The sequence below is a fragment of the Cetorhinus maximus genome, unplaced genomic scaffold, assembly GCF_964194155.1.
Source record: "Cetorhinus maximus unplaced genomic scaffold, sCetMax3.hap1.1 HAP1_SCAFFOLD_163, whole genome shotgun sequence".
NCBI classification, from domain to species: domain Eukaryota; kingdom Metazoa; phylum Chordata; class Chondrichthyes; order Lamniformes; family Cetorhinidae; genus Cetorhinus; species Cetorhinus maximus.
In genome coordinates this window covers 630515-650458 of record NW_027596151.1, presented here as the reverse complement: position 1 = coordinate 650458, position 19944 = coordinate 630515, and the positions used below count along the sequence as shown (strand labels likewise).

The window sequence follows — 19944 nt, the reverse complement described above, 5'->3', positions numbered from 1 at the left end:
TCCTTTGCCTATAGTTTGGGCTGAGATTTAATTCCATTCCCCATATATTAGGCTGTGATTATTTTCATTTCCCTACGGTTTGGGCTGTGATTTAATTCCTTTCCCTATAGTTTGGCCTGTGATTTAATTCCATTCTCTATTGTTTGGGCTGTGATTTAATTCCATTCCCTATAGTTTGGGCTGTGATTTAATTCTTATTTCTATAGTCTGCGCTGTGATTTAATTCATTTCCCCAAAGTTTGGACTGTGATTTAATTCCGTTCCCTATAGATTGGGCTGTGATATAATTCCATACCCTTTAGTTTGGGCTGTAATTTAATTCCATTCTCCATAGCTTATGCTGTGATTTAGTTCCTTTCTCTATAGTTTGTGCTGTGATATAATTCTTTTCACTATAGCTTGGCCTGTGATTTAATTCTGTTCCCTATATTTTTGTCTGTGATTTCATTCCTTGCCCCATAGTTTGGACTGCGATTTAATTCCATTCCCTATATTTTCGGCTGTGATTTAATTCCATTCCCTATTGTTTGGGCTGTGATTTAATTCCTTTCCGTATAGTTTGGGCTGTGATTAAATTCCGTTCCCTACAGTTTGGGCTGTGATTTAATTCCATTCCTTATAGTTTTTGCTGTGATTTAATTCCATTCCCTATAGTTTGGGCTGTGATTTCATTCCATTCCCTATAGTTTGGGCTGTGATTTAATTCCATTCCCTATAGTTTGGGCTGTGTTTTAATTCCATTCGCTATAGTTTGGACTTTGATTTAATTCCGTTCCCTGTCGATTGGGCTGTGATTCAATTGCTTTCTCTTTGGTATGGGCTGTGATTTTATTCTTTTCCTTCTCATTTGGCTGTGATTTATTTCCATTCCCTTAAGTTGGGCTGTGATTTAATTGCATTCCCTGTCGTTTGGCCTGTGATTTAATTCCATTCTCTATAGTTTGGGCTGTGATTTAATTCCTTTCCCTATATTTTCGTCTGTGATTTCATTCCTTTCCCCATAGTTTGGACTGTGATTTAATTCCATTCCCTATATTTTCGGCTGTGATTTAATTCCATTACCTATAATTTGGACAGTGATTTAATTCCTTTCCGTATAGTTTGGGCTGTGATTAAATTCCTTTCCCTATAGTTTGGGCTGTGATTTAATTCCGTTCCCTATAGATTGGGCTGTGATATAATTCCATACCCTTTAGTTTGGGCTGTGATTTAATTCCATTCCCTATAGCTTAGGCTGTGATTTAGTTCCTTTCTCTATAGTTTGTGCTGTGATATAATTATTTTCACTATAGCTTGGCCTGTGATTTAATTCTGTTCCCTATATTTTCGTCTGTGATTTCATTCCTTTCCCCATAGTTTGGACTGTGATTTAATTCCATTCCCTATATTTTCGGCTGTGATTTAATTCCATTACCTATAGTTTGGGCTGTGATTTAATTCCTTCCCGTGTAGTTTTGGCTGTGATTAAATTCCTTTCCCTATAGTTTGGGCTGTGATTTAATTCCTTTCCGTGTAGTTTTGGCTGTGATTAAATTCCTTTCCCTATAGTTTGGGCTGTGATTTAATTCCTTTCCCTATAGTTTGGGCTGTGATTTAATTCCATTCCCTATAGTTTTGGCTGTGAATTAATTCCATTCCCCATAGTTTGGGCAGTGATTTAATTCCTTTCTCTATAGTTCGGACTGTGATTTAATTCTATTCCCCATAGTTTGGATTGTGATTTAATTCATTTCCCTATAGTTTGGGCTGTGATTTAATTTCTTTCTCTATGGTTTGGACTGTGATTTAATTCCTTTCTCTGTAGTTTGGGCTGTGATTTAATTCCTTTCTCTATGGTTTGGGTTGTGATTTAATTCCTTTCTCTATAGTTTGGGCTGTGATTTAATTCCTTTCTCTATAGTTTGGGCTGTGATTTATTTCCTTTCTCTATAGTTTGGGCTGTGATTTAATTCCTTTCTCTATAGTTTGGGCTGTGATTTAATTCCATTCTCTATAGTTTGGGCTCTGATTTAATTCCTTTCTCTATAGTTTGGGCTCTGATTTAATTCCTTTCTCTATAGTTTTGGCTCTGATTTAATTCCTTTCTCTATAGCTTGGGCTGTGATTTAATTCCTTTCTCGATAGTTTGGTCTGTGATTTAATTCCTTTCTCTATAGTTTGGGCTGTGATTTAATTCCCTTCTCTGTAGTTTGGGCTGTGATTTAATTCCATTCCCTATATTATTGGCTGTGATTTAATTGCTTACCCTATAGTTTTGGCTGTGATTTAATTCCTTACCCTATAGTTTGGGGCGTGATTTGAATCCATTCTCTATAGTTTGGGCTGTGACTTAATTCCTTTCTCTATCGTTTGGGCTGTGATTTAATTCCATTCCCCATAGTTTGGGCTGTGATTTAATTCCATTCACTATAGTTTGGGCTGTGATTTAATTCCATTCCCTCTCGTTTGGGCTGTGATTTAATTGCTTTCTCTTTGGTATGGGCTGTGTATTTATTCCCTTCCTTATCATTTGGCTGTGATTTATTCCCATTCCCTATAGTTGGGCTGTGATTTAATTGCATTCGCTGTCATTTGGCCTGTGATTTAATTCCATTCTCTATAGTTTGGGCTGTGATTTAATTCCTTTCCCTATAGTTTGGGCTGTGATTTAATTCCATTCCCTTTAGATTGGGCTGTGATTTAATTCCATTCCCCATAGTTTAGACTGTGATTAATTCCTTTCCCTATAGTTTGGGCTGTGATTTAATTCCTTTCTCTATAGTTTGGACTGTGATTTAATTCCTTTCCCTATAGTTTGGCCTGTGATTTAATTCCATTCTCTATAGTTTGGGCTGTGATTTAATTCCTTTCCCTATAGTTTGGGCTGTGATTTAATTCCATTCCCTTTAGATTGGGCTGTGATTTAATTCCATTCCCCATAGTTTAGACTGTGATTAATTCCTTTCCCTATAGTTTGGGCTGTGATTTAATTCCTTTCTCTATAGTTTGGACTGTGATTTAATTCCTTTCCCTATAGTTTGGGCTGTGATTTAATTCCTTTCTCTATAGTTTGGACTGTGATTTAATTCCTTTCCCTATAGTTTGGGCTGTGATTTAATTCCTTTCCCTATAGTTTGGGCTGTGATTTAATTCCTTTCCCTATAGTTTGGCCTGTGATTTAATTCCATACCCTTTAGTTTGGGCTGAGATTTACTTCCTTTCCCCATAGTTTGGACTGTGATTTAATTGCATTCCCCATAGTTTGGGGTGTGATTTAATTCCATTCCCTATAGTTTGGGCTGTGATTTAATTCCATTCCCTATAGTTTGGGCTGTGATTTAATTCCTTTCTCTATTGTTTGGGCTGTGATTTAATTCCTTTCTCTATAGTTTGGGGTGTGATTTAATTCCATTCCCTATAGTTTGGGCTGTGATTTAATTGCTTTCTCTCTAGTTTGGGCTGGGATTTATTGCCATTCCCCGTAGTTTGGGCTGCAATTTAATTCCATTCCCCATAGTTTGGTCTGTTATTTACTTACATTCCCTGTAGTTTAGGCTGTGATTTAATTCCTTTCCCTATAGTTTGGGCTCTGATTTAATCCTATGCCTATAGTTTGGGCTCTGATTTAATCCTTTGCCTATAGTTTGGGGTGAGATTTAATTCCATTCCCCATATATTAGGCTGTGATTATTTTCATTTCCCTACGGTTTGGGCTGTGATTTAATTCCTTTCCCTATAGTTTGGCCTGTGATTTAATTCCATTCTCTATTGTTTGGGCTGTGATTTAATTCCATTCCCTATAGTTTGGGCTGTGATTTAATTCTTATTTCTATAGTCTGCGCTGTGATTTAATTCGTTTCCCCAAAGTTTGGACTGTGATTTAATTCCGTTCCCTATAGATTGGGCTGTGATATAATTCCATACCCTTTAGTTTGGGCTGTAATTTAATTCCATTCTCCATAGCTTATGCTGTGATTTAATTCCTTTCTCTATAGTTTGTGCTGTGATATAATTCTTTTCACTATAGCTTGGCCTGTGATTTAATTCTGTTCCCTATATTTTTGTCTGTGATTTCATTCCTTGCCCCATAGTTTGGACTGCGATTTAATTCCATTCCCTATAGTTTGGGCTGTGATTTAATTCGTTTCCCTACAGTTTTTGCTGTGATTTAATTCCTTTCCCTATAGTTTGGGCTGTGATTTAGTTCCATTCCCCATAGTTTGGGCTGTGATTTAATTCCTTTCTCTATAGTTTGTACTGTGATTTAATTCCATTCCCCATAGTTTGGATTGTGATTTAATTCCATTCTCTATAGTTTGGGCTGTGATTTAATTCCATTCCCTATAGTTTGGGCTGTGATTTAATTCCATTCCCTATAGTTTGGGTTGTGTTTTAATTCCATTCGCTATAGTTTGGGCTTTGATTTAATTCCATTCCCTGTCGATTGGGCTGTGATTCAATTGCTTTCTCTTTGGTATGGGCTGTGATTTTATTCTTTTCCTTCTCATTTGGCTGTGATTTATTTCCATTCCCTTAAGTTGAGCTGTGATTTAATTGCATTCCCTGTCGTTTGGCCTGTGATTTAATTCCATTCTCTATAGTTTGGGCTGTGATTTAATTCCTTTCCCTATATTTTCGTCTGTGATTTCATTCCTTTCCCCATAGTTTGGACTGTGATTTAATTCCATTCCCTATATTTTCGGCTGTGATTTAATTCCATTACCTATAATTTGGACAGTGATTTAATTCCTTTCCGTATAGTTTGGGCTGTGATTTAATTCCTTTCCGTATAGTTTGGGCTGTGATTAAATTCCTTTCCCTATAGTTTGGGCTGTGATTTAATTCCTTTCCCTATAGTTTGGGCTGTGATTTAATTCTTATTGCTATAGTCTGCGCTGTGATTTAATTCGTTTCCCCAAAGTTTGGACTGTGATTTAATTCCGTTCCCTATAGATTGGGCTGTGATATAATTCCATACCCTTTAGTTTGGGCTGTGATTTAATTCCATTCCCTATAGCTTAGGCTGTGATTTAGTTCCTTTCTCTATAGTTTGTGCTGTGATATAATTATTTTCACTATAGCTTGGCCTGTGATTTAATTCTGTTCCCTATATTTTCGTCTGTGATTTCATTCCTTTCCCCATAGTTTGGACTGTGATTTAATTCCTTTCCCCATAGTTTGGACTGTGATTTAATTCCTTTCCCTATATTTTCGGCTGTGATTTAATTCCATTACCTATAGTTTGGGCTGTGATTTAATTCCTTTCCGTGTAGTTTTGGCTGTGATTAAATTCCTTTCCCTATAGTTTGGGCTGTGATTTAATTCCTTTCCGTGTAGTTTTGGCTGTGATTAAATTCCTTTCCCTATAGTTTGGGCTGTGATTTAATTCCATTCCCTATAGTTTTGGCTGTGATTTAATTCCATTCCCCATAGTTTGGGCAGTGATTTAATTCCTTTCTCTATAGTTTGGACTGTGATTTAATTCTATTCCCCATAGTTTGGATTGTGATTTAATTCATTTCCCTATAGTTTGGGCTGTGATTTAATTTCTTTCTCTATGGTTTGGGCTGTGATTTAATTCCTTTCTCTATAGTTTGGGGTGTGATTTAATTCCATTCCCTATAGTTTGGGCTGTGATTTAATTGCTTTCTCTCTAGTTTGGGCTGGGATTTATTGCCATTCCCCGTAGTTTGGGCTGCAATTTAATTCCATTCCCCATAGTTTGGTCTGTTATTTACTTACATTCCCTGTAGTTTAGGCTGTGATTTAATTCCTTTCCCTATAGTTTGGGCTCTGATTTAATCCTATGCCTATAGTTTGGGCTCTGATTTAATCCTTTGCCTATAGTTTGGGGTGAGATTTAATTCCATTCCCCATATATTAGGCTGTGATTATTTTCATTTCCCTACGGTTTGGGCTGTGATTTAATTCCTTTCCCTATAGTTTGGCCTGTGATTTAATTCCATTCTCTATTGTTTGGGCTGTGATTTAATTCCATTCCCTATAGTTTGGGCTGTGATTTAATTCTTATTTCTATAGTCTGCGCTGTGATTTAATTCGTTTCCCCAAAGTTTGGACTGTGATTTAATTCCGTTCCCTATAGATTGGGCTGTGATATAATTCCATACCCTTTAGTTTGGGCTGTAATTTAATTCCATTCTCCATAGCTTATGCTGTGATTTAGTTCCTTTCTCTATAGTTTGTGCTGTGATATAATTCTTTTCACTATAGCTTGGCCTGTGATTTAATTCTGTTCCCTATATTTTTGTCTGTGATTTCATTCCTTGCCCCATAGTTTGGACTGCGATTTAATTCCATTCCCTATAGTTTGGGCTGTGATTTAATTCGTTTCCCTACAGTTTTTGCTGTGATTTAATTCCTTTCCCTATAGTTTGGGCTGTGATTTAGTTCCATTCCCCATAGTTTGGGCTGTGATTTAATTCCTTTCTCTATAGTTTGTACTGTGATTTAATTCCATTCCCCATAGTTTGGATTGTGATTTAATTCCATTCTCTATAGTTTGGGCTGTGATTTAATTCCATTCCCTATAGTTTGGGCTGTGATTTAATTCCATTCCCTATAGTTTGGGTTGTGTTTTAATTCCATTCGCTATAGTTTGGGCTTTGATTTAATTCCATTCCCTGTCGATTGGGCTGTGATTCAATTGCTTTCTCTTTGGTATGGGCTCTGATTTTATTCTTTTCCTTCTCATTTGGCTGTGATTTATTTCCATTCCCTTAAGTTGAGCTGTGATTTAATTGCATTCCCTGTCGTTTGGCCTGTGATTTAATTCCATTCTCTATAGTTTGGGCTGTGATTTAATTCCTTTCCCTATATTTTCGTCTGTGATTTCATTCCTTTCCCCATAGTTTGGACTGTGATTTAATTCCATTCCCTATATTTTCGGCTGTGATTTAATTCCATTACCTATAATTTGGACAGTGATTTAATTCCTTTCCGTATAGTTTGGGCTGTGATTTAATTCCTTTCCGTATAGTTTGGGCTGTGATTAAATTCCTTTCCCTATAGTTTGGGCTGTGATTTAATTCCTTTCCCTATAGTTTGGGCTGTGATTTAATTCTTATTGCTATAGTCTGCGCTGTGATTTAATTCGTTTCCCCAAAGTTTGGACTGTGATTTAATTCCGTTCCCTATAGATTGGGCTGTGATATAATTCCATACCCTTTAGTTTGGGCTGTGATTTAATTCCATTCCCTATAGCTTAGGCTGTGATTTAGTTCCTTTCTCTATAGTTTGTGCTGTGATATAATTATTTTCACTATAGCTTGGCCTGTGATTTAATTCTGTTCCCTATATTTTCGTCTGTGATTTCATTCCTTTCCCCATAGTTTGGACTGTGATTTAATTCCTTTCCCCATAGTTTGGACTGTGATTTAATTCCATTCCCTATATTTTCGGCTGTGATTTAATTCCATTACCTATAGTTTGGGCTGTGATTTAATTCCTTTCCGTGTAGTTTTGGCTGTGATTAAATTCCTTTCCCTATAGTTTGGGCTGTGATTTAATTCCTTTCCGTGTAGTTTTGGCTGTGATTAAATTCCTTTCCCTATAGTTTGGGCTGTGATTTAATTCCATTCCCTATAGTTTTGGCTGTGATTTAATTCCATTCCCCATAGTTTGGGCAGTGATTTAATTCCTTTCTCTATAGTTTGGACTGTGATTTAATTCTATTCCCCATAGTTTGGATTGTGATTTAATTCATTTCCCTATAGTTTGGGCTGTGATTTAATTTCTTTCTCTATGGTTTGGGCTGTGATTTAATTCCTTTCTCTATAGTTTGGGCTGTGATTTAATTCCTTTCTCTATGGTTTGTGTTGTGATTTAATTCCTTTCTCTATAGTTTGGGCTGTGATTTAATTCCTTTCTCTATAGTTTGGGCTGTGATTTAATTCCTTTCTCTATAGTTTGGGCTGTGATTTAATTCCTTTCTCTATAGTTTGGGCTGTGATTTAATTCCTTTCTCGATAGTTTGGTCTGTGATTTAATTCCTTTCTCTATAGTTTGGGCTGTGATTTAATTCCATTCCCTATATTATTGGCTGTGATTTAATTCCTTACCCTATAGTTTTGGCTGTGATTTAATTCCATTACCTATAGTTTGGGCTGTGATTTAATTCCTTTCCGTGTAGTTTTGGCTGTGATTAAATTCCTTTCCCTATAGTTTGGGCTGTGATTTAATTCCTTTCCGTGTAGTTTTGGCTGTGATTAAATTCCTTTCCCTATAGTTTGGGCTGTGATTTAATTCCATTCCCTATAGTTTTGGCTGTGATTTAATTCCATTCCCCATAGTTTGGGCAGTGATTTAATTCCTTTCTCTATAGTTTGGACTGTGATTTAATTCTATTCCCCATAGTTTGGATTGTGATTTAATTCATTTCCCTATAGTTTGGGCTGTGATTTAATTTCTTTCTCTATGGTTTGGGCTGTGATTTAATTCCTTTCTCTATAGTTTGGGCTGTGATTTAATTCCTTTCTCTATGGTTTGTGTTGTGATTTAATTCCTTTCTCTATAGTTTGGGCTGTGATTTAATTCCTTTCTCTATAGTTTGGGCTGTGATTTAATTCCTTTCTCTATAGTTTGGGCTGTGATTTAATTCCTTTCTCTATAGTTTGGGCTGTGATTTAATTCCTTTCTCTATAGTTTGGGCTGTGATTTAATTCCTTTCTCGATAGTTTGGTCTGTGATTTAATTCCTTTCTCTATAGTTTGGGCTGTGATTTAATTCCCTTCTCTGTAGTTTGGGCTGTGATTTAATTCCATTCCCTATATTATTGGCTGTGATTTAATTCCTTACCCTATAGTTTTGGCTTTGATTTAATTCCTTACCCTATAGTTTTGGCTTTGATTTAATTCCTTACCCTATAGTTTGGGGCGTGATTTGAATCCATTCTCTATAGTTTGGGCTGTGACTTATATCCTTTCTCTATAGTTTGGGCTGTGATTTAATTCCATTCCCCATAGGTCTGTCATTTAATTACATTCCACGTAGTTTGGGCTGTGATTTAATTCCATTCCCTATAGTTTGGGCTGTCATTTAATTCCTTTCTCTATAGTTTGGTCAGTGATTTAATTCCATTCCCTATAGTTTGGTCAGTGATTTAATTCCATTCCCTATAGTTTGGGCTGTGATTTAATTCCATTCCCTATAGTTTGGGCTGTGATTTAATTCCATTCTCTATAGTTTGGGCTGTGATTTAATTCCATTCCCTATAGTCTGGGCTGTGATTTAATTCCATTCCCCATAGTTTGGGCTGTGATTTAATTCCATTCTCTATAGTTTGGGCTGTGATTTAATTCCATTCCCTATAGTTTGGGCTGTGATTTAATTCCATTCCCTATAGTTTGGGCTGTGATTTAATTCCATTCTCTATAGTTTGGGCTGTGATTTAATTCCATTCTCTATAGTTTGGGCTGTGATTTAATTCCATTTTTTATAGTTTTTGATGTGATTTAATTCCATTCCCGATAGTTTGGGCTGTGATTTAATTCCATTCCCCATAGTTTGGTCTGTCATTTACTTACATTCCCTGTAGTTTATGCTGTGATTTAATTCCTTTCCCTATAGTTTGGGCAGTGATTTAATTCCTTTCTCTATAGTTTGGACTGAGATTTAATTCTATTCCCCATAGTTTGGATTGTGATTTAATTCCTTTCCCTATAGTTTGGGCTGTGATTTAGTTCCTTTCTCTCTGGTTTGGGCTGTGATTTAATTCCTTTCTCTATAGTTTGGGCTGTGATTTAATTCCTTTCTCTATGGTTTGGGTTGTGATTTAATTCCTTTCTCTATAGTTTTGGCTGTGATTTAATTCCTTTCTCTATAGTTTGGGCTGTGATTTAATTCCTTTCTCTATAGTTTGGGCTGTGATTTAATTCCTTTCTCTATAGTTTGGGCTGTGATTTAATTCCTTTCTCTATAGTTTGGGCTGTGATTTAATTCCTTTCTCTATAGTTTGGGCTGTGATTTAATTCCTTTCTCTATAGTTTGGGCTGTGATTTAATTCCTTACGCTATAGTTTTGGCTGTGATTTAATTCCTTACCCTATAGTTTGGGGCGTGATTTGAATCCATTCTCTATAGTTTGGGCTGTGACTTAATTCCTTTCTCTATAGTTTGGGCTGTGATTTAATTCCATTCCCCATAGTTTGGGCTGTGATTTAATTCCATTCTCTATAGTTTGGGCTGTAATTTAATTCCATTTTCTATAGTTTTGGCTATGATTTAATTCCATTCCCTATAGTTTGAGCTCTGATTTAATTCCTTTCTCTATAGTTTGGGCAGTGATTTAATTCCTTTCCCTATAGTTTGTGTTGTGATTTAATTCCATTCCCCATAGTCTGGGCTGTGATTGAATTCCATTCCCCATAGTTTGGGCTGTTATTTAATTCCATTCCCTATAGTTTGGGCTGTGATTTAATTCCATTCCCCATAGTTTGGGCTGTGATTTCATTCCTTTCCCTGTCGTTTGGGCTGTGATTTAATTCCATTCCCTATAGTTTTGGCTGTCATTTAATTCCTTTCCCTATAATTTTGGCTTTGATTTAATTCTTTTGCTTGTAGTTTGGGCTGTGATTTAATTCCATTCCCTTTAGTTTTGTCTGTGATTTAATTCCTTTCCCTGTAGTTTGTAATGTGACTTAATTCTATTCCCTATAGTTTGGGCTGTGGTTTAATTCCTATCCCTTTAGTTTTGGCTGTGATTTAATTCCATTCCCTATAGTTTTGGCTGTGAATTAATTCCTTTCCCTATAGTTTTGGCTGTGATTTAATTCTTTTGCTTGTAGTTTGGGCTGTGATTTAATTCCATTCCCTCTCGTTTTGTCTGTGATTTAATTCCATTCCCTATTGCTTGGGCTGTGATTTAATTCTATGCCCCATAATTTGGACTGTGATTTAATTCCTTTCGCTATAGTTTGGCCTGTGATTTAATTCTGTTCCCTATAGCTTTAGCTGTGATTTAATTCTGTGCCCTATAATTTGGCTTGTGATTTAATTCCTTTCCCTATAGTTTGGCCTGTGATTTAATTCTGTTCCCTTTTGCTTGAACTGTGATTTAATTCTATGCCCTATAAGTTGTGCTGTGATTTAATTCCTTTCTCTATAGTTTGGCCTGTGATTTAATTCCATTCCCCATAGTTTGTGCTGTGATTTATTTCTGTTCTCTGTCGCTTGCCCTGTCGTTTACGTTACAGATGGGTTTGTATTGGTAGGGATTGCCCTCGCCGCAGGGATTTGCAATGGTGTCAGCATGGGGCTTAACAATGCCTGCCACTGTCTTCAGGACTGGGTGGACAGTGCCAAATTCCACTCTCGCCCTTTGTCACAGTTACACATGTAGCAGTTTAACTGTTAGTAACATTGCCTTGGCAGGTATTCATTAGGTGAGAATATCACAGGGGCTCTAACCATAATCTCCCCAAGTTCTGTCAATTTGGAATCATTCCTTTAGATTGGACAATTGAACATGTCCCCCTGTTATTTAAGAAAAGTAAGAGAGGGGAACCATTGTTTCTAGACCAGTTAGCCCAACATCTGTTAGCTACCATCTGTTGTAGCACGAATTTGTTCAGGTAGGCCGTGCCTCATGAACCAGTTTGAACTAAAGTAGTTGACAGACAGGGGACTTTCAGAAGGCCTTTGATAAAGTTCCTCATAAGAGCATGTAAGCTAAAGTTGAAGCTCGTGGAATTGAAGAGAAATGACTGACCCGGTGAGGAAATTTACAGAGCACCGAGGCACAGAGTAATCATTATGGGCAAGTACTCCACTTGGCAGAGTGGAACTCGTGGTGTCCCACAAATTGTTGTGGCCTCAGCAATTCACTCTATTTACTCACGAGTTAGTTAATTGGATCAAAGGTCACATATCCCAAATTTGGCAAGATGCAAAGACAGCTGACATTGTGACAAGGCGAGATGGATGCATCAAATTAGAAATATTAGTAGATTGCAATTGGACAAAACTGGTAAATGCATTTCCATGTGGCCAAGTGTGAGATTATCCACTTTAGACCTTAAAGGAATAGGACATGGAGGGAGTGCTGCCAAGGTTCACCAGACTGATTTCTGGGTTGGCCGGTCTGTTCCTATGAGGGGAGATTGAGGAGAATGGGTCTGTATTCTCCAGAGTTTAGAAGAATGAAAGGTGACCTCATTGAAACAAACAAAATTCTTTCACCAGGTAGATGCAGGAAGGATGTTTCCCCTGGCTGGGGGAGGTCTAGAACCAGGAGACACAGTCTCAGAATAAGGGGCAAGCAATTTAGGTCGGTGATGAGGAGGAATTTCTTCGCTCAGGGTGGTGAATCTTTAGAATTCGCTACCCCAGAGGGCTGTGGAAATGCAACCCTTGAGCATGTTCAACACAGAGATTGATAGATTTCTCGATATTAAAAACATCAAGGGATATGGGGATAGTGCGGTAAAGTAAGCACTGAAAGGCAGAGCAGGCTCGAGGGGCTGAATGGCCGCTCTTGCTCCTATTTCCCATGTTCCTGTAACAGATGCTTTCTAAATGATGAAAAGCTGGAAACAGTGGAGATCCAAAGAGACTTGGCAGTCCATGTAGATAGATCATTGATATGAAATGGAGAGGCACAGAAAATAATCAAAAAAGCCTATGGAATGCTTTTCAATCCTCAGAATCCAAGGGAATAGAGATTATGCTACAGCCATAGAACACCCTGAATAGACTGCATGTGGTGTTCTGTTCTGGGCACCACACCTTAGGATGGGGATATCATGGAGGGAGTGCAGATTTACTAGAATGATACCTGCACTCCAAGGGTTAAACTGAGGAAAAATTAGGCAAACTAAGGTTGTATTCCCTGGAATTTAGAAGTTGAAGCGAGGATTTGATCAAAGTTTTCACGATTATTACAGATAGGCTATATAGAGATGACCTATAGAAATAGGTTGGAGAGTCTACGGTTCGGGGACATAGACTAAAAGTTAGCATCAAAGCTTTCGAGGGTGAATTTCGGAAAAATCTGTCCACAAAAAGGGTGGTAAAAATTTGGAACTCTGGCTCACGCCAGTTGATAGTAGATCGATTGTTAATTTGAAACCTGACATGGTAGATCTTTAGTAACCAATGTTTTAAAAAGGGTTCGGGCCAATGGTGGATATATGGAGCTGGGCCACAGATCAGCCACGATCTCAGTGAATGGAGAAACAGGTTTGAGGGGCTGAATGGCCTCCTCTTCCTATGTTTGCTTGAAGAGGAAGAACCAGTGAATGCAGGACAGGTAAATCAGCACCGCAGTGAAAGAAGTGGTTTCACACTTAGCTGTGTCACTGAATGAAGTCTTTCCAGGACCGAGGCAAAGTGACTCTATCCCTCTTTCAAGTGATGGTCAGCACATAAGAACATAAGAAAGAGGACCAGGAGTAGACCAGCGGTTCATCGAGCCTGCTCCACCATTCAATATGATCATGGCTGATCTTGGGTGTCAATCCATATTTTCCTACCCAGTCCCCATATCCCTTAATTCCCTGAGACACCAAAAATCTGTCTATTCCAACATTAAATATATTCAACGATAGACCATCCACAACCCTCTGGGGTAGAGAATTCCAAAGATTCACAACCCTTTGAGTGAAGTAATTTCTCCTCATCTCAGTCCTAAATGATCGGTCCCTTATCCTGAGACTGTGCTCCCATGTTTTAGATTCCCCAACCAGCAGAGACAATCTTTCAGTGTCCATCCTGTCAAACCCCTTCAGAATCTCGTAGGATTCAATGAGATCGACTCTCATTCTTCTAAACTCCAGAGAATATAAGCCCAATTTATGAACTTGCTGTCCTGAATTCCTTAACATCTGTAAGTTTGCAGTGGATTCAGACCTCTGCGATTTCATACATCAAGGAACTTTTTCGAATTTCCTTCTTGCATTTGAGCATCGCTGGCAAGGCCAACTTTTAATACCCCATCCCTAGTTGCCCCTTACAATGCTGTTCGGGAGGGAGTTTCAGGAATTGACCCACCAGGTGGCCTTCCTGCTGCTCTTGTCCTTCTAGGGTGGTGCAGGTTGTGGGTTTGGGAAGGTCTTACTGCAGTGCACCCTGTAGATGGTACCCAACAGTCTGAAGGCATTGTTTGACTATTTGTCAGGTCCAAGTCTGAAGACCTTATGCAAACTGGCCGTGATTCAGTACAGCTTGGATCAATCTGCGCTTCCTCATGACATCAGGTAAGTACTTTCCTGTTTGCTGCTGTGCTCCAGTCCTCTGCTGGCTGGAAATGGGAGAGAAATCTTTAGAAATTATCAATGGATTGAGACAAATTGGGTCACTGAAGCTTTTCTGCTGTGTACAGAATGCACCTAGGTACCAATTACAAGACACAAAATGAAATAGGAACTTGCTTTTTCTAGAAGGATGGTAAGTATTACCAGCATAGGTGGTGGAGCTGATAAATCTCCCTGTTCCGGTCAACAAGTTGAATTTGGGGTGATTAGCCAAAAAACATAGGAAGAACTGCAAGTTAGCTTTTTATCTGTCCAAGGAGAAATGCTGTTACCTATTATTAAGGAGGCTATAGCAGGGCAATTAGAAACTCTGTGTGGTCAGGCAGTCAACATGGTTTTGTGAGGGAAATCATGTTTGACTAAATTATTGCAGTTCTTTGAGGAAGTAACAAGCAATGTGGATAAAGGAGAACGTGTACTTAGATTTCAACAAGGCATTTGACAAGGTGCCACATCAAACAAGACTACACTAAATAAGAGCTCATGGTGCAAGAGGTAACATGTTAGCAGCGACAAACAGGAAACAGAGGCACGAATAGGTCATTCTTGGATCGGAAAGCTGTAACTAGTAGGTTACCATTGGGATCAGTGCCCTTTCCCCAACCGTCACCCACCCTCGCCCGCCCCTCCACCCCCGCCCGCCCCTCCACCCCCGCCCGCCCCTCCACCCCCGCCCGCCCCTCCACCCCCGCCCGCCCCTCCACCCCCGCCCGCCCCTCCACCCCCGCCCGCCCCTCCACCCCCGCCCGCCCCATATCCCCTTGGGCTCGCTACCATCTCTTCCAGACTAATATCGCCCTCAACTTACAGAAGGGCAATTACAGAGGTATGGAGAAAGAGTTGTCTAAAGCAGGCTGAGAAAGTAGATTAAGGGGAAGGTTAGTAGATGAGCAGTGGCAGACATTTAAGCAGATATTTCAAAACGCACAGCAAAAATTTATCCTGGTCAAAAAGAAGGACTCGATGAGAAGGATGAACCACCCGTGGTCAAGGAGAGTGTCCAATCAAAAACTAAGGCATACAAAGTGACAAAAACTAGTTGTTGTCCAGAGGAGAAGGAATTTTTAGGAACCAGCAGCAGATAACTAATAAGCTAATAAAGAGGGAGAAACTTAATTATGATGGTAAATTGGCAAAAAAAAATAAAAACAAACATGAAGCACTTCTACGGGTATATAGAAAGATAGACAGTGGTTAAGGTGAGTGTGGGACCGTTGGAGGATGTGACTGGAGAGTTGATAATGGGGAACAGGGAAATGGCAGATAATTTAAACCAATATTTTGCATCGGTCTTCACAGTCAAGGACGCTATAAACAACCCAAAGATATCAGATAAACAAGGAGCTAATGGGAGGAAAGATCTTGTAACAGTCTCTATCACAAGGGGCAAAGTATTTGACAAACTAATGGCACTAAAGGCAGACAAGTCACGAGGACCTGATGGCCTGCATCCAAGGGTTTTAAAGGAAGTGGCTGTAGAGATAGTGGAGGCATTGGTCAAAATATTCCAGAACTCGCTGGATTCCGGGAGGGGCCCAGAAGATTGGAAAACCACTAATGTGACGCCCCTGTTCAGGAAGGGAGGGAGACAAAAAGCAGGAAACTATAGGCCAGTCAGCCTAACATCTGTCATTGGGAAAATGCTAGAGTCCATTATTAAGGAAGAAATAGCAGGACAGTTAGAAAAGCTTAGAGCAGTCAGAGTCTACATGGTTTTGTGAAAGGGAAATCATGTTTAACCAATTTGCTAGAGCTCTTTGAGGATATAACAAGCAGAGATGATAAAGGGGAACCGGTAGATGTAGTGTGTTTGGATTTCCAGAAGGCATTCGATAAGGTGCCACATAAAAGGTTATTGCACAAGATAGGAGTTCATGGTATTGGGGGTAATGTAGTAGCATGGATCGAGGATTGGTTAACACACAGAAGACAGAGAATCGGGATTAATGGGTCTTTTTAGGTAGAATCAAAAGGCATACTATTACTTAAATGGAGAGACTCCAAAAAAATGCAGCACAGAGGGATCTGAGTGTTCTTGTGCATGAAACACAAAGTTAGCATGCAGGTGCAGCAAGTAATTAAAATGCAAATGGAGTTTTGGGCTGTATTGAGAGGGTTGGAGTGTAAAGGGAAATCATGCTTGACAAATCTACTGGAATTTTTTGAGGATGTAACTAGTAGAGTTGATGAGGGGGAGCCAGTGAATGTGGTTTATTTGGACTTTCAGAAGGCTTTCGACAAAGTCCCACGGAAGAGATTAGCATGTAAAATTAAAGCGCATGGGATTGGGGGTAGTGTACTGAGATGGATAGAAAACTGGTTGGCAGATAGGAAACAAAGAGTAGGAATAAACGGGTCTTTTTCCGAATGGCAGGCAATGACGAGTGGGGTACCGCAGGGATCAGTGCTGGGACCCCAGTTATTCACAATATATGTTAATGATTTAGACGAGGGAACTAAATGTAATATCTCCAAATTTGCAGATGACACAAAGCTGGGTGGGAGGGTGAGCTGTGTGGAGGATGCAGAGATGCTTCAGTGTGATTTGGACAAGCTGAGTGAGTGGGCAAATGTATGGCAGATGCAGTATAATGTGGATAAATGTGAGGTTAACCATTTTGGTAGCAAAAACAGGAAAGCACATAATTTATAGCCATTCATATAATAGAGAGAGGGGAATGTGCAACGAGACCTGGGTGTCCTTGTACACCAGTCGCTGAAGGTAAGCATGCAGGTGCAGCAGGTGGTAAAGAAGGCAAATGGCATGTTGGCCTTCATAGCCAGAGGATTTGAGTACAGGAGCAGGGATGTTTTGCTGCAATTATACAGGGCCTTGGTGAGACCACACCTGGAATATTGTGTGCAGTTTTGGTCTCCTTATCTGAGGAAGGATGTACTTGCTATAGAGGGAGTGCAGCGAAGGTTTACCAGACTGATTCCTGGGATGGCGGGACTGACATATGAGGAGAGATTGAGTCGGTTAGGATTATATTCGCTGGAGTTCAGAAGAATGAGGGGGGATCTCATAGAAACCTATAAAATCCTAACAGGACTAGACAGGGTAGATGCAGGAAGGATGTTCCCGATGGTGGGGAAGTCCAGAACCAGGGGTCACAGTCTGAGGATATGGGGTAGACCATTTAGGACTGAGATGAGGAGAAATTTCTTCACCCAGAGAGTGGTGAGCCTGTGGAATTCGCTACCACAGAAAGTAGTTGAGACCAAAACATTGCATGTTTTCAAGAAGGAGTTAGATATAGCTCTTGGGGCGAAAGGGATCAAAGGGTATGGGGAGAAAGCGGGAGCAGTCTATTGAGTTGGATGATCAGCCATGATCATAATGAATGGCGGAGCAGGCTCGAAGGGCCGAATGGCCTACTCCTGCTCCTAGCTTCTATGTAGAAATAGGGAAGCCTTGTTACAACTGTACAGGGTGTTGGTGAGGCCGCATCTGGAGTACTGTGTACAGTTTTGATCCTCGTATTTAAGAAAGCATATACTGACATTGCAGGCAGTTCAAAAGAGATTCACTAGGCTGATTCCTGGGATGAAGGGGTTGACTTATCAAGAACGGCTAAACAGGTTAGGCCTTTATTAATTAGATTTTAGAAGAATGAGATTGAAACATACGAGATTCTGAGGGGGCTTGACAGGATAGATGTTGAGAAGATGTTTCCACTAGTGGGGGAATCTCGAACTATAGTTAGAGAATAAGTGGACACTCATTTAAAACTGAGATTTTTCTTTATTCATTCATGGAATGTGGGTGTCTCTGGCTGGCTCAGCACTTATTGCCCATCCCTAGTTGCCCTTGAGAGGGTGGCGGTGAGCTGCCTTCTTGAGCCGCTGCAGTCCATGTGGTGTATGTACACCCACAGTGCTGTTAGGAAGGGAGTTCCAGGATTTTGACCCAGTGACAGTGAAGGAACGGCGATATATTTCCAAGTCAGGATGGTGAGTGGCTTGGAGGGGAACTTCCAGGTAACCGGTAGATGTAAAACCATTGAACCATAGAAAAGTTACAACACAGAAGGGGGCCATTCGGCCCATCTTGTCCATGCCAGCCCGAGGAGACCCAGGTGCCCTTTCTAATCCCACCTTCCTGCACCCGGCCCATAGCCCTGCAGCTAACGTGCAGATCCAGGTACTTTTTAAGAGTTTAGAGTTTCTGCCTCTACCACCAACTTGGGCAGTGAATTCCAGACACCCACTACCCTCTGCATAAAAAAGTTCTTCCTCATGTCCCCCCTACACCTTCTGCCACTTATCTTGAATCTATGTCCCCTGGTTCTAGAATTCTCCACCAAGGGAAACAATTTTATCCTGTCCACTCTATCTATTCCCCTCATAATTTTGTACACCTCAATCAAGTCACCTCTCAGCCTTCTTTGTTCTAAGGAAAATAACCCCAACCTATCTAATCTCTCCTCGTAGCTACACTTTTCTAACCCTGGCAACATTCTTGTAAACCTCCTCTGCACTCTCTCCAGAGCTATTACGTCCTTCCTGTAATGTGGTGACCAGAACTGCACACAATACTCCAGTTGTGGCCTCACCAGTGTTTTATACAATTCCAACATTATATCCTTACTTACAACCTTGTCTACTTGAACTGCTGCCTTCAGTGAGCTGTGTACTTGTACGCCAACATCTCTCACTTCATCTACCCCTCTTAGTATATTCCCATTTATTTTGTAATTTCTGTAACTGTTTGACCTCCCTAAATGTATGACCTCACACTTCTCTCTGTTTAAATCAATCTGCCACTTTACCGCCTACTCCACCAACCCATCTATATCATTTTGCAGATTATGGCTATCCTCTACACTGTCCACTACTCGGCCAATCTTTGTGCCATCTGCAAATTTCCCAATCGTGCCCCCATGTTCACGTCCAAATCGTTAATATATAACACAAACAGCAAAGGTTTCAACACCGAGCCCTGTGGAACACCACTTGAGACAACTTTCCATTCACAAGGGCATCCATCGACCATTACCCTTTGTCTCCTGTTACAAAGCCAACCTTTTATCCAGTTTGCCACATTACCCTGAATCCCATGGGCTTTTACTTTCCTGACCAATCTGCCATGTGGGACCTTGTCAAATGCCTTGCTAAAATCCATGTACACAACATCCACTGCACTACCTTCATCACCACTTCTTATCACTTCCTCAAAAAATTCAATCAAATTTGTGAGGCAAGACCTTCCTTTAACAAATCCATGCTGACCATCCCTGACTAGTCCATGCCTTTCCACATGACAGTTAATCCTATCTCTCAGGATTGATTCTACTAATTTGCTCACCACCGATGTAAGACTAACTGGCCTATAATTGTTTGGCATTTCCTTTGATCCCTTTTTAAACAATGGAAGTACGTTTGCATTTCTCCAGTCCTCCGGTACCTCCCCTGTGTCTAGTGAAGATTGGAAAATCATCCTCAGAGCATCTGCTATCTCCTCCCTAACTCCTTCAGTAGCCTTGGAAACAATCCATCTGGCCTAGGTGACTTATCCACTTTCAAGGACTTCAACCCTTCGAGTACTTCCTCTCTCTTTATGACTATCCCATCCAATATCTCTCAGTGTTCCCCTTGGACTACTATATCTACATCCTCCCTTTCCTTTGTAAACACAGAGACAAAATATTCATTCAAAACCCTTCCCACATCCTCTGCATATACACACAAGTTTCCAT

General features: G+C 39.8%; 1 protein-coding gene across 3 annotated transcripts in view; it reads left to right on the top strand.

Moving 5' to 3' along the window:
• klhdc3 (kelch domain containing 3) overlaps positions 1-19944 on the top strand; it is a 125553-nt gene that overhangs the window by 100591 nt on the left and 5018 nt on the right. For 2 of the 3 annotated variants that reach the window (XM_078534957.1, XM_078534958.1), the window contains one exon: positions 14110-14188. The exons of the other annotated variant lie outside the window; for it this stretch is intronic. In XM_078534957.1, the coding sequence (XP_078391083.1) occupies positions 14110-14188 (79 nt within the window). The remainder of the gene's footprint in view (positions 1-14109; positions 14189-19944) is intronic. 3 annotated transcript variants of the gene reach the window in all.